The 11,794-nt window shown below is 39.3% G+C and overlaps 2 protein-coding genes across 3 annotated transcripts; both read left to right on the forward strand.

The window, feature by feature from the left end:
• Window positions 1–627: 627 nt before the first annotated feature.
• LOC103980826 (protein SOB FIVE-LIKE 5-like) lies at window positions 628–2,168 on the forward strand. The gene is made up of 4 exons (XM_009397340.3): window positions 628–1,464; window positions 1,552–1,647; window positions 1,736–1,813; window positions 1,921–2,168. Exons 1-4 carry the CDS (start codon window positions 1,066–1,068, stop codon window positions 1,987–1,989), a joined length of 642 nt encoding a protein of 213 aa, XP_009395615.2. The 5' UTR covers window positions 628–1,065; the 3' UTR covers window positions 1,990–2,168.
• Window positions 2,169–5,414: 3,246 nt separating this feature from the next.
• LOC135609649 (NAC domain-containing protein 60-like) lies at window positions 5,415–11,696 on the forward strand. 2 transcript variants are annotated; one of them, XM_065103109.1, is made up of 6 exons: window positions 5,415–5,551; window positions 6,360–6,529; window positions 8,278–8,528; window positions 8,634–8,813; window positions 9,789–10,131; window positions 10,950–11,696. In XM_065103109.1, exons 1-6 carry the CDS (start codon window positions 5,529–5,531, stop codon window positions 11,234–11,236), a joined length of 1,254 nt encoding a protein of 417 aa, XP_064959181.1. In that variant the 5' UTR covers window positions 5,415–5,528; the 3' UTR covers window positions 11,237–11,696. The 2 variants fall into 2 exon arrangements, with proteins under 2 accessions (XP_064959181.1, XP_064959182.1); XM_065103110.1 differs by having other exon boundaries at window positions 11,007–11,696.
• Window positions 11,697–11,794: the final 98 nt, after the last annotated feature.

Here is an 11,794-nt window from a genome sequence, read left to right on the forward strand (position 1 = left end):
AATTGTTATACTCAAGTCCTATAAACTGCTCTGCGTGTACTAAATGGGAATCACAAGACATTGTTACATGCGATACATTTTGAATATTTCCCTTATGCTTCAGAAATATCATCAGTAACTCTTGCCATGCTAATCTACTTCCATCAGTTTACTGCGAACACAGCATGGTTTAGATTCTGAAGACAGAAAACGAAGAGAGAAGGGATGGGATTGATTCCACGCACTACAGGCATTGATGTTCTTGTGTCTCTCATGAACAATGGATGGCACCAAGCCGTGGAAGCTAAGGTCGAAATATCCAATGTACTCCATTTCAATTGCTATTGATCTGTGTCTGTATCTATTCTTTCTACACCAGTAAGCAAAGAAACACTGTTACTGATTCCAAAGGCCCCAAGGAAGGAGGGGGGATTAAAGAGGCTAATCCATGACGCGGTATTTGGAGGCCGTACGCGGAGTTATAGGCTGCACCTTCCCATGTTTCCTCCGTTCACGGGATCTGGACGCAAATAATGAAACCGGTGTAGCGTGGTACTCTTTGCCTCGCTGTATCGCATGTGAAGCCGTTGTGCCTCCGTTCTTTCTACGGATAGAGGCAAAGACTCCCTCCGATGGTGCATGTGTGTGATGGACACCAAAAGAGAATAGAGAGAGAGAGAGAGAGAGAGAGAGAGAGAGAGCTCTCTTTGTATCATAGTCTCTCTTTCTTTCTTTCTCGCTCTGTGGTCTCTGTTTGTGTAGTCTCACTGTGCAGGTTCATCAACAAAGCGCGCCCAGTGCCCAACTGGCAGTCTTAATTTTCATGTGCACTGAGGAAAGCAAGGAGGTGGGAGGGGTGGCATCGAGACAGGGACAAAACTAGTCTGGGAATTGGCTCTGATGCTCTTCATTTCTTTCTGCCTCCAGTCTCCCTCCCAATCCCGCCACCACGTCCTCCTTTCTTCCAGTCGCATCTTGATTGTACTACGCCTACTGCTACTGCCACTATCTTCTCCATTTCAAACTAGTCCTTGAGGTGAGAGGAGGAGGAGCTGTCTTTTGCCAGAGTGCTTCTCCTATATTGTAATGCTGGGGGAAGGGGAAGATGTTAGCTCAGAGTGCAGCAGCGGATGTCAATCTGGTTGGACCACCTACCTAGACCACTCCTCCTGTGAGCCTCTTGTCTATAACAAAGGTGGTTTCTTTCATGGGAAGGAGGAGGAGGAGGAGGAGGAAGACCTATCCATGGTCTCTGATGCATCCTCTGGGCCACCGCACTTTCAAGAAGAGGATGAGCATTGCTTCTACTATCTTCACTCCAGCACTTGCTTTGGAGGCAATGGCTGCCTCTGCTCTGCCTTGGTTCCAACAGCTGAATTGGCCATGAGTGGTGGCAAAAAGAGGAGAGTCGAACCAAAGCAACAGGGGAAGCATTCCTCTCTTCTGGATGACACCGCAAGCTCCCCTCCCTTCAGCTCTTCCAAGGCATGCTCCATTCCCTGACACTCGCTCTCAGTCTTGATCTCACCCTTGTTGTTTCCTTGATCTCTTTGGGGTTCATTTACCTCGCAGACTAGTAGCTTTAGCGGCGACGACAACAGGAGCCGCGGCAGCCATATGATGAGCGTTTTGGAGTTCTCTTGTGGCTTCTCCGCGACTCATTTTAAGGTGCATTTGAGGTTCTGGTACTTTTGTTTCTTCGACAGTGTTCTTCTTTGCTGCGTTACATTGACTACAAAATATGAGATCATGGCAGAGAAATCATGCAGTGGAGAAGCAGATGGGCGGCTATCTTCAATCCTCTGCTCCTGTGAAACCAACCCCTTCAATACCAGTTAAGTGATCTCCATATTCTTCATCTACATATCTTCAAAGGTGAAAGAAATCTTCAGTTCTTCACAGTTTTTCTTTGACTTACTCCTGTGCACTTTGTATCAACAGGTACCAAGGAAAGAAGGCGGGAAGACCATCTGCTCGCAAGAAGAAGAAACAAAAAGGATAAATGTCTGAAGATCTCAGAGAAATCTTGCTTGGTCTTCTGTTGTACTTCTCTCATCTGTTATTATCCTTTTTGTCATGTCATTGCAGTGGGAAGCAATCAACCTGAGCAGTAGAAAAGAGAGAAATAAATAATAGCCTTCTGTTTCCCTTCTTTATTCCTTCTTCTCTCATGAATGAAAAGTAACAAAATGAAGCTTGTGGGTTATCTGCCCATACCTACTTTCCGTGGCATCAGAGGGAGCTACCAAACTCCTTTTCAATCGTCACCTCCCACCTTCCCATGGAGGATCCACAGCAATCCAGACTGTCATCATGAGATTACAAAACAACACTTCTTTATCTCAGTTCTAAGCCACATGCATAGAACCATCAGGGTGTACTTTCGAAATGCACATTCAGGCTAAGAACCCTTATCCAGTTAACAAGTTCATAAATTCCAAGATAAGAATCAGTGACCTAAAAGCATATGGAATGATGGAAGAGGAAGGAGCTACCAGAACATGTCACTTGTCCAAATAAGCTTCATGCATGGTCACTTTCAATACCAGCTTGGCCTAGAACAGCTCATTGATGAGCTAGCTGTGAAGGGGATCTCATGTGAGTCAGTGAGTGACATTAAAGCCACCCTAATATAAACAAAGGAATAAGATGCAAGCTCTCTACTACTGGCACTGCCAGCATTTTTGGATCAAACGGAGGCATACATAGCAAGCTTACCCACTATGAGCATGATGCAACAGCTAAGGACTGGTGAAAGAGAAACATGGACACCTTTTCCACTATTTTGAGAAGCTCTAAGATTCTTTAGATTTGATTTAAAAGGAGATAACACAAAAACCAGTTCTAGATAAAAACTCAAATGCCTGTATTTTCCTAGGACAAAGTCTATCCAAAACAAAGTTTGACATGGTTAATCTGAAGGATCTAATCTAAGTGGCCTGAGATCCTTCATCCAGATATTGCATGCCGAGAGGCCAATTTAATATTATGATCCCTCTCCTTATTGAAATCCAATATCTCTGTCTCCTTTTTCTATATGTCTTCTGCCTCCTAGGCTGTCCCCTCTGGCACTGTCTTCAGTCCTGTGTCATGCAACTACAACATGAAAGAGAGAAACAATATAGTTAAAGAAAGAGGATTGGAGTTCGGAATGATCACATATCACAAAATCTAATATCAGGGAGAGAGAGAGAGAGAGGAGAGAGAAGCTAGCAATAAGCAAATAAAAGCTCCCGCCTCACTGCAATCTGATGCTGTTCTCAATTAAAATATAGCCCAGAAGTGCACTAGGTCTTTAACTTGAGCACTTAGCCCCAGAAACTCTCAAACCAAGATATCACCATGAGCAGAGTAACATGTTACATTGGTACTCCCAATCATATTTGCTGAGCATGAGTTCTTGGTGGTTTGATGCAAAAGCTGGTAAGAACTTTGTCAGGCTAGACATTTTTCAGCACATCGATGAGATGAAAGATTGCTCACTTGACCCTCATTAAGAATCACTAGGGAAGAAGACAAGCTATCAAATATGTAAGGTTTGGCTTAAACCACAAAAAGAGATCAAATAGACACCAGGCTGCAGAAGTCAAACCTAGTCTTTCAGAGAAAATAGCTCTTTGATGGGGTGCTGCTTTTGAGTTGGTTCACTCATCGCAAGCCTTCATAAATGAGTCTTTAACCGAGCAAGCAAACACATGCACATGAACCTTAGCAGTCAAATCCAGTCTTTAAGACTGCACACCCTCATCATCTTTGTCAGCCTTTGCGTTCACCACCTTTATCAGCCTTAAATGGCAATTCATTGGCGGTAGTGAGTGGGTCTGATGCCCCCATAAATATTCTCTTCGAGAACAAACATGTGGTATGACTGACTCACACCTTCCACCTCCATCATCTTGGTCCTGATATCATCAAACACCCACTGAATCCTTTGAAGTCTCAACAAACCTTCCTCGTTGCATCTGATCTCAGAGAGGAATCTACCATCCCTACAATAGAAAGAATCGATCCAACATAGTCTCTTCATTGTGCGAATGAAAACATTAAAATTTGATTTTAATAATACTTTTGTCATTCTATTATGTTTTCATGATCTAATAACCTGTATTTCTCTCGATATAAATCTTACGGAACCATAAGAGATTAATAATACACACTTAAGATATTAGAGAAATTATCTAAAACACTAATTTGTTTAGCTGATAAATAATATATATTGTCCTGTGAGACAGACTTTTCATTTGGAGAACAGGTACTCAGCCTCGAAATGATTGTACTTGGCGGACCACTGTCATCAAGTGCAGTCAACAAGGACAAGTGGCCGAGACAGTGAGTCCATTCGGTCAAACGGAGGCAACACGTTGCACCGTGTTACTCGCGAGCCAGTGAGAACGCAATCGGGTGCGATTAGGACCGAGATCTAAAAGTAAACACCGTCTAAGAAATGTCAGCCGAAGAATGTCCAAGTTATAGAGCCTCATCGATCGAGCTTAAATAAAAGAATTCAAAGTCACAATCTCTTTCATACCATGATAGAAAACGTTCGATTCATTTTAAATGGTAAAGACCGGATTAGATCCTCCGAGTTTATGAGAATATGATAGTATCTTTACTAGCTATGATACATTAATATTTTAATATATAAATATATTCGACTTTTAATAAGTTGATCTGATTTATCATCGTATCAGATTAATATTTAACATATAAAAATTATATTTTCAACCCAAGTCAAATTGTACCTGAATTCATTATAAAACCGATTGAAAAATAGACGGATATAAGCATCCAAAGAATTCGCTAAAGGAAACTATCATGACCGGTCTTAATCAAACACAGTGGATTACAATCCACCATCGCGTTTCTATCCCAAAAGACGTCCTTTGCGTCGCGGTTTTGGGACGGGATTCGCCATGCGTCCTTTGTCTTCCCCACGTGAGTGATCCGTTCACACTGGAAGAAGCTTTTTACATGGTGTGGTCCAAGGTGGACTGGGCCCCGCCGTTCCACCGACCAGGGCCCAGTTGTCTACTTTCACGCGTGGCGGGTAAAATTGTCATATACGGACGGGATCTTCGGGTCTCCGAGGGGCCCCATTCGTCGAGAGACGTGTGGAAGTGAAATCCTCGATTTGATAAACGCCGTCTATCGCAATCATAAGCATAGTTTGGATTACATCATAATTTAAATTTCTGATTTTTAATTTAATTATATAAACTACTTTGTCATAGGTTGGGCATCAATTTAATCGAATATATATATATATATATATATATATATATATATATTCAATATCTATTATATTATTATAATATGCACCCAAAATATGCTTGGATCATATTCAACGGCGTAACGATGGCGTGTCGGATGACGTCAAGCGGCGGCGGCTCCGTGAGTAGAGATTAATCGGAGGGTAGAAAAAGGAGTGCCTATTCGCTCCACTTTAACTAACCATGGGTTTAACCCCTCGGGTTAAGAGCTTCTCGCGCTCTTTATAATGAGCTCACTGGCCGTCGCGCTTCCCTTCGCTTCAGCGTTTCGATATATCGATGCGAGGAGTTCCGGATCCCAGGTTAGATTCGTAGCCTTGGTTTCGATTCCTTTCATTCGGTTCTCAGTAGTTTGAGCTGTTGGAGATTGATATTTCGAAATAATCCGACCATCGTCATCGAATCGGTTCTTTGATTTCTGTTTTTGTGGATTCTTATGGTCCGTGGAGTTGTTTCTTCAGATCGTTGTGGGGAGCTTTATGAGAGGTTTGAGGGAATTGTTAGGTTACCCATTAGTGGCTTTCTCGGAGTCTTCTAGGGTATTTGGTATTGTTCCGAATTGTGGTTGCAAATTGGGCCTTTGCTGATGGTCTTCGTCGATTGTTATGGATGCGTTTGCGTACAGATTCCGTTTTATGTTATCGGACCAAAATTTAGCTTTTTATGTTAACTCTGTAATTTGTCGTTGGCCTTTGATTCGTGTGAATTTTGAACAGAGGACAGGAATCATAAGGATCTGTTTGTTCGATCAGATTCATTTAAGATTTCCAATTGATGGTGTTTTTTCGCTTGCGTTTGTTATCTATCCACTTCAAAATTCCAGATTCGGCGTTCCCCCTTTCGGATGTTGCTGTTAGCTAGGATTCTTTGTTTTGCTTGGCAAGCAAAGAAAAAGGACGTTTTGGATTGCCACGACTTATAAATTCCATTTTTCTCTAGTGTTATTGTCATCTATAGAAACTCTGTTTTTGCTTGTCAAGCAAAATAAAAAGCGAGACGGTTTATTATTGTCCACCCTTGCTATCCTCTCCCGTGCTTATTTGTTCTTTTAGAAAGTTTTTGTTGCACTTGTATTTTAACCCTTTCCTTTATTCGGCCTTGTTAAATCAGGGTTGACTTATATCCTTCAGCATCCAAGTCTGTCCCAATGGACATTAACATCAATTCAACTGATGATGAAGTTGTACTGTACCTGGAAGGCAGGAAAGTTGGAGATCCCACTCCAAACAATGTCATCACTGAAGTGAACCCTTTTGGCGTTGAACCATGGGATTCTCCTGGTTAGCTTTGGTTGAGATTCGAGTAGCCTATTTTATATCCTTGTTGTTGATGGTTTCACGGTTAAGGTATCAGATATCAAATATTAATCCCCTGAATCTAGTATTGATGGCTTCTCGAGGATTACTTCCATTGCATGGTTATGCTTTTGGTTCTCAAATCATTAAAATTATGAACTATCATCTGGGACTTGTTGGTATTTTACATTATTAAAAAAAATAATTATTATAGCATCACAGGCTAAACATGAAGTTATCATGCCTGAGATTTCGAATCCGGATTCTTATGTTGTATGCTTTACTATTCATTTTTGGGCTAAATCTGACTTTTCATATTGTGGATTCTCTTAGTTTATACAACGGTTGTTGATAGCCTAGGACATTATCTGTTGCTTTAGCTTAAATGATTTGGCTCATTGCTGGTTATAGTAAACATATGAAGAGAAGGAAATACTTTCAGTAATTCCATATAATTAATGTTTGGCGATGAGCACCTATATTTCTCCAGCGTATCTAAATATGGGCAAGAACTAACGGTATGGATATCCTAAAAGTCACAGGAAGAGTTTGTGGTTTGGGCAATTATAAGTTAATTTTTCTCTGTAAAACTAAGAAACTTTGGACTAGGTTTAACATTCATTTTTTTTAGTAAGATTTCATTGAAAGTGCAAGTAGGACAATGACTCGTATTCTTTGTCAGGTGATGAAATATATTTTAGTTGACAATATCTTTAAGCTGGCTGGAGGTTTCAATTTTCGATTATGATGTCAAACTGAAAGTAACAATGCATAGATAAAAAGAAAAAAACATGTATATATGCATGGGTACGTATCTGTATAACTCATGGTTTATGCACCAAAGGTAATTCCTGAATGTGAAATCATAATATTTGCCATGCTTATATTATTTGACTGTAGATCTCAATGCAGTAAACTGATTACACAGCTATGTCAGTTTTAGGTTTAGAGGATGAACAATTACCATTTTAATGGAATGTAACATCAATCTTCTAGCAAAAATAGCATATCTTTAGGTAACAGGAACTTGATGGTGCCCATTGTTAGCGTATGAACAGCAACATTTGTTAATTGAATTTGGTTATGGTTGCCTCTCTTTGTTTGTGCTTTCTTCTGATATCCGGTTAGCCACTCATCTAGATGGAGTGATGTTCCTTGGATCTAGAAACAAAGTAGTTTCAATGTTCGATTTGTGGTTCACCATTTCTAGGCCAGCTATATCTTTCTATCTACACATTGCAAGCCCAGAAGATCAGAGTACGACATAGAACATTAGGCCTACAAGGAAACTAAAACATATACATTGATTATACAAGATAATGCACACATCATAGATCAGTCATGTGACGAGTAACACGAGAGTTGGAGCAGGATTCTACAAAAATACAAAACAAAAATGATTTTAATCAGAAGGCCCAATTTTGGTTGGAAATCTAATGTTGAGTGCATAAAACTACAAAGATTTCATATGAATGCATTGTCAACTTGCCGTTCATAAAAAAGATCACGCTATATGTAAGATGGGGTGATATGATTTGAAGTCTTTGTAAGGAAACCATTGAATCTATTGGGCAGTCATCTGTTTACTAGAGTTTGTACTACAAGTTGGTTAACATGTGCTTGAATAAGATATTCAGCCTCTCCTGGCATCAAATTTTCCCTGCTTTTTCAATCTGAAACACTAGAAAGCTTTAACTACACTGAGGAGCTGTGTCACTTAAAATAATATGCAGAAAAAATTTGGTACCTGTACCACTCAGAGGGGCCACGATCTCCTGAAGGGGGATGTGAAATCAAAGTAACAAGATCTGGGTACTGGAGACCAACAGATGATGTAAAGATATATACAGGTACCAGCACCATTGGTAGGAAAACAACACTGGAATTTTGTAAAGGCAAAGTACCTTTCGGAGACAGAACTGGGTGGATGATGCATGAATATCAGGCGGAACAGCATAAGCTGAATGGATATATTTACTCAAAGGTACTCAATCGGTCTTGACACTAAACTCTTCTGGTGCCTAGCTAATATGTAATTTATAGAACTTCATAAATACCTTAGAATTTCAATTTTCACATGATTTTGCAGGATAGCAGTTCCTTGTTTAGAATCTTCCTGCAAACTGACAGAAGTAGAAGTCAAGGGGAATTGAATTATTCTGCAAGTGCTGGTGCATCTGGTGGTGAGTATGTAGAACAATTGTTGTTGAGCCTTCTAGAACAAGAAGAGATCAACTTATGTCTGACGGTTTCTGCCAACAGTTCCCAGGTAGAGACTGTTTCTTTTCTTCAAGTTGTGGTTCGTGCTCTGCATCATTGCTATTAAGCGCTTTGCACTATGTGTGTCTTTTGGTTCTTTTCCAAATGGCATTGATGGTTGAACATATCTTGGAGACTCTTTCAAAATTATTGTTGGTACTCTTTTAATTTTATAGTAGCCAGGATTTTTAATTTGATCATTATTTCTATAACAAATGTCAGATGTAGAGCCCTGATCTAATTGATATGATTTTTGGTCCATATGATACTGTTTAATTATTATTTTATATCTTGGCATTCACTAATAAATTCTTTTGAAAAACACCACCCACTCTCTCGAATATCCGAGCTCCACTATGTAGTAACAATTTTAAGTAAATTTGCAAAGTTGATTTGGTTTGAGGATTGCTGAATGAATTACAAAGTGATAAAACCAAATAACTGGATCTATCTGACATGGGATTTCTTCTTTCCCTTTATCACTCAAATCTGTTGGAGAAGCCATAAACCGGCCAGGACCATTCCAAGATCAGCTTAGAACCAGCTAGAAATTTGTCGCAATAGTCTAGACTTGAACTGGTTAAATTGGTGGGGGCAGTTAAGCCAGCCCGCCATAACCTGCCTGAACTATCCTGGAAGCAACCAGGTCCACTAGAATCCTATCCAATTCTGATTGAGTGGTTGTCAATTCTGGCTAGTGTTGGCCGAGTCTGACCAGTGCTTCTAAAAACAGGTTTTTCTTGCCGGATCCAACCTGTAGCACCCAGATTTTTCTGTGTATGCTATCACTGTTTTAAGTGACAATTGCGCATGCAAGCCAAGCTGTCAGTGCCTAGTTGTATTTCCTGTGCCGGTATACAATATCACATAGGCTTAGTATTTGCATGTGGTGCATACCACAAACTTGAAAGCCTTGATTAGAATAGTATAAATGATTTGATTATAAATTTTGTGCACACTTTAGTTTGACATAACTCCAACGCAGACTGTTGCTGAGATGGATCAAGCACAATCAGCATTGTCCAGCAGAAGGCCTGATGAACCTGTACCCGAGAATTTTCGTGAGAACATGTATGGAAATTGTGACTTTTCAAAGGGAGAATACTTGGAATTGAATGATTTTAATAGTCCAGAGACATCTTCAGCTAGTTCAGGCAATTCCAGCCGGTTGTCGGTGAATTCTGATGAATACTTTGATCCTGATGCATTAATAAGGGATATTGAGAATGATCATGGCCTTGGTGTTGAAGAGGAGTATACAGAATGCAGGTACAGTATTTCTGCACCTGTCAAATCAAGTCAGGTGGTTATCAGGCCTCCGCCATCAGGTATGCCAATATTCCAGCTCCTTTGAAAACTTATGCAATTTTTTGAGAAGGTTCTTGTTACTCATAGAACTAGCAATTGGCTTTGTGAGGGAATATTTAAGCCGAGTTAAGCCCATCAGCCACTTCAATCATATGCTATTTCATTACCACCATCTATATTGTACACTTGGATCATTCTTCCCACATTACATTTTTATTAGAAGCTAAACTTCTGCACTACCTTGTTTATACTTTGTTTAGTTATCATGCTTGTACCACAAGTCAACCTGAGCACTTAAACTTTGATGATTATACTTAGTGCTAAGATTTTTAGGTAGAACAAGCTGTAATGACTGCAGCCCATTTTATGACACTTTGTACTCTGTTCAATCTTGAATGGACAAATCCATATTCAGATATATTATTGTCATTTATCATTATAGGGATGATGAATTTGCTTCTACTTTATAAACAAAGTTATAATTCTATCGACTATTAAAGGCATGATTTTGCATTTTTTTCCATGAATTTCATCTAAATCGTCAGCATTTTAAATTGTTGCCTCATAACTGTAATTATCAATTAATAAAATTATAATGAAGATAGAATTTGAAGTCCTAGCAAACAACTCCATTTTAAACTTTATAGAGAGACTAGATTAGATTTAATTGTCCACTCTAATTTTGTAATATCTTTCTTGGTTTTTTTATTTATTTCTTCATTTCTTCGAATGAATTTTGGATGAGATTCTCTTATTTATGTGTCTACTTTTTATCTGCTATAACATATTTTCTAAATATAGCTTTTACAGCTTTAAGTTGGTATTCATTTATGCACAGGTTCAATTAAAAGAAATGGTAATCTTGCAATCTATGAGAACAATAATTGTGGAACAGGCCATCTGCTGGACAGAAATGGATTGACAATACAGCCAGGGCATTCTTCATCGACTGATAAGATACAGCAAAAAGGAAAGGCTTCTACAACTAGCAGGCCGCTTGGTAGTCATGCCAACGAAATTAATGATAGCTCACAGCGTCTCAGGGCTTCTGGGGGGAATGGAAAGAACTCCATTCATAAGTTTGCAAATATAGGAAAAAAATACTTCTGCTTTGGATCATTTTGATCTTAACATCGCCGGTGATATGATTGACTCAGTACATCACTGATATTGATTATATGGGGAGAAAGGATTCTCGTAGCAGTATTGTCACCTTTTCCAAGGTTTCCTTGCTTTCAGATCCCATAAAGAAGTTACCCTGATAATTTAAATGTTTATGTATCAGCTTTGAGTGATCACAAGGAATGTAACACCCATCTTGAAGTAAGTTGGCAAATAGTTCTCCAAGAAGTACCAAGGGTGGAAGATGTGTTTAGGTGTCTAGGCTTCATCATGTTTATTTAACACAAGTCTTGCACATTTACTTAGCTAAGTATGAATATATGCATCATAATCATCATTCTCAGCACCATTAGTTGTAAAAACTGATAGCAAGACAGTTTGTATATTTTGTTGATATATGTATTTGTTATGTTTGTATAACTACATTGTCCATTCATAATTAATTGATTACACTTTGACATCATGTATACACTCCCATGGAGGGCTCTGAGACATTTTCTTTTTAATGGTTATGATTGGTTGTTAGAATTTTGTGGTGCTCATAATAATGCTGTCTCTCTT

Source organism: Musa acuminata, chromosome BXJ2-4 (assembly GCF_036884655.1).
Source record: "Musa acuminata AAA Group cultivar baxijiao chromosome BXJ2-4, Cavendish_Baxijiao_AAA, whole genome shotgun sequence".
NCBI classification, from domain to species: Eukaryota; Viridiplantae; Streptophyta; class Magnoliopsida; order Zingiberales; family Musaceae; genus Musa; species Musa acuminata.

Excerpts from the sequence above, each read along its gene's own strand:
- LOC103980826 (XM_009397340.3), top strand. The coding sequence starts at position 1,066 with ATGCTGGGGGAAGGGGAAGATGTTAGCTCAGAGTGCAGCAGCGGATGT. Across the intron at positions 1,648-1,735 it reads TCTCCGCGACTCATTTTAAG|AGAAATCATGCAGTGGAGAA; the intron begins GTGCATTTGAGG and ends AGATCATGGCAG. Across the intron at positions 1,814-1,920 it reads AACCAACCCCTTCAATACCA|GTACCAAGGAAAGAAGGCGG; the intron begins GTTAAGTGATCT and ends TTGTATCAACAG.
- LOC135609649 (XM_065103109.1), top strand. The coding sequence starts at position 5,529 with ATGCGAGGAGTTCCGGATCCCAG. Across the intron at positions 5,552-6,359 it reads CGAGGAGTTCCGGATCCCAG|GGTTGACTTATATCCTTCAG; the intron begins GTTAGATTCGTA and ends TTGTTAAATCAG. Across the intron at positions 8,814-9,788 it reads TTTCTGCCAACAGTTCCCAG|ACTGTTGCTGAGATGGATCA; the intron begins GTAGAGACTGTT and ends ACTCCAACGCAG.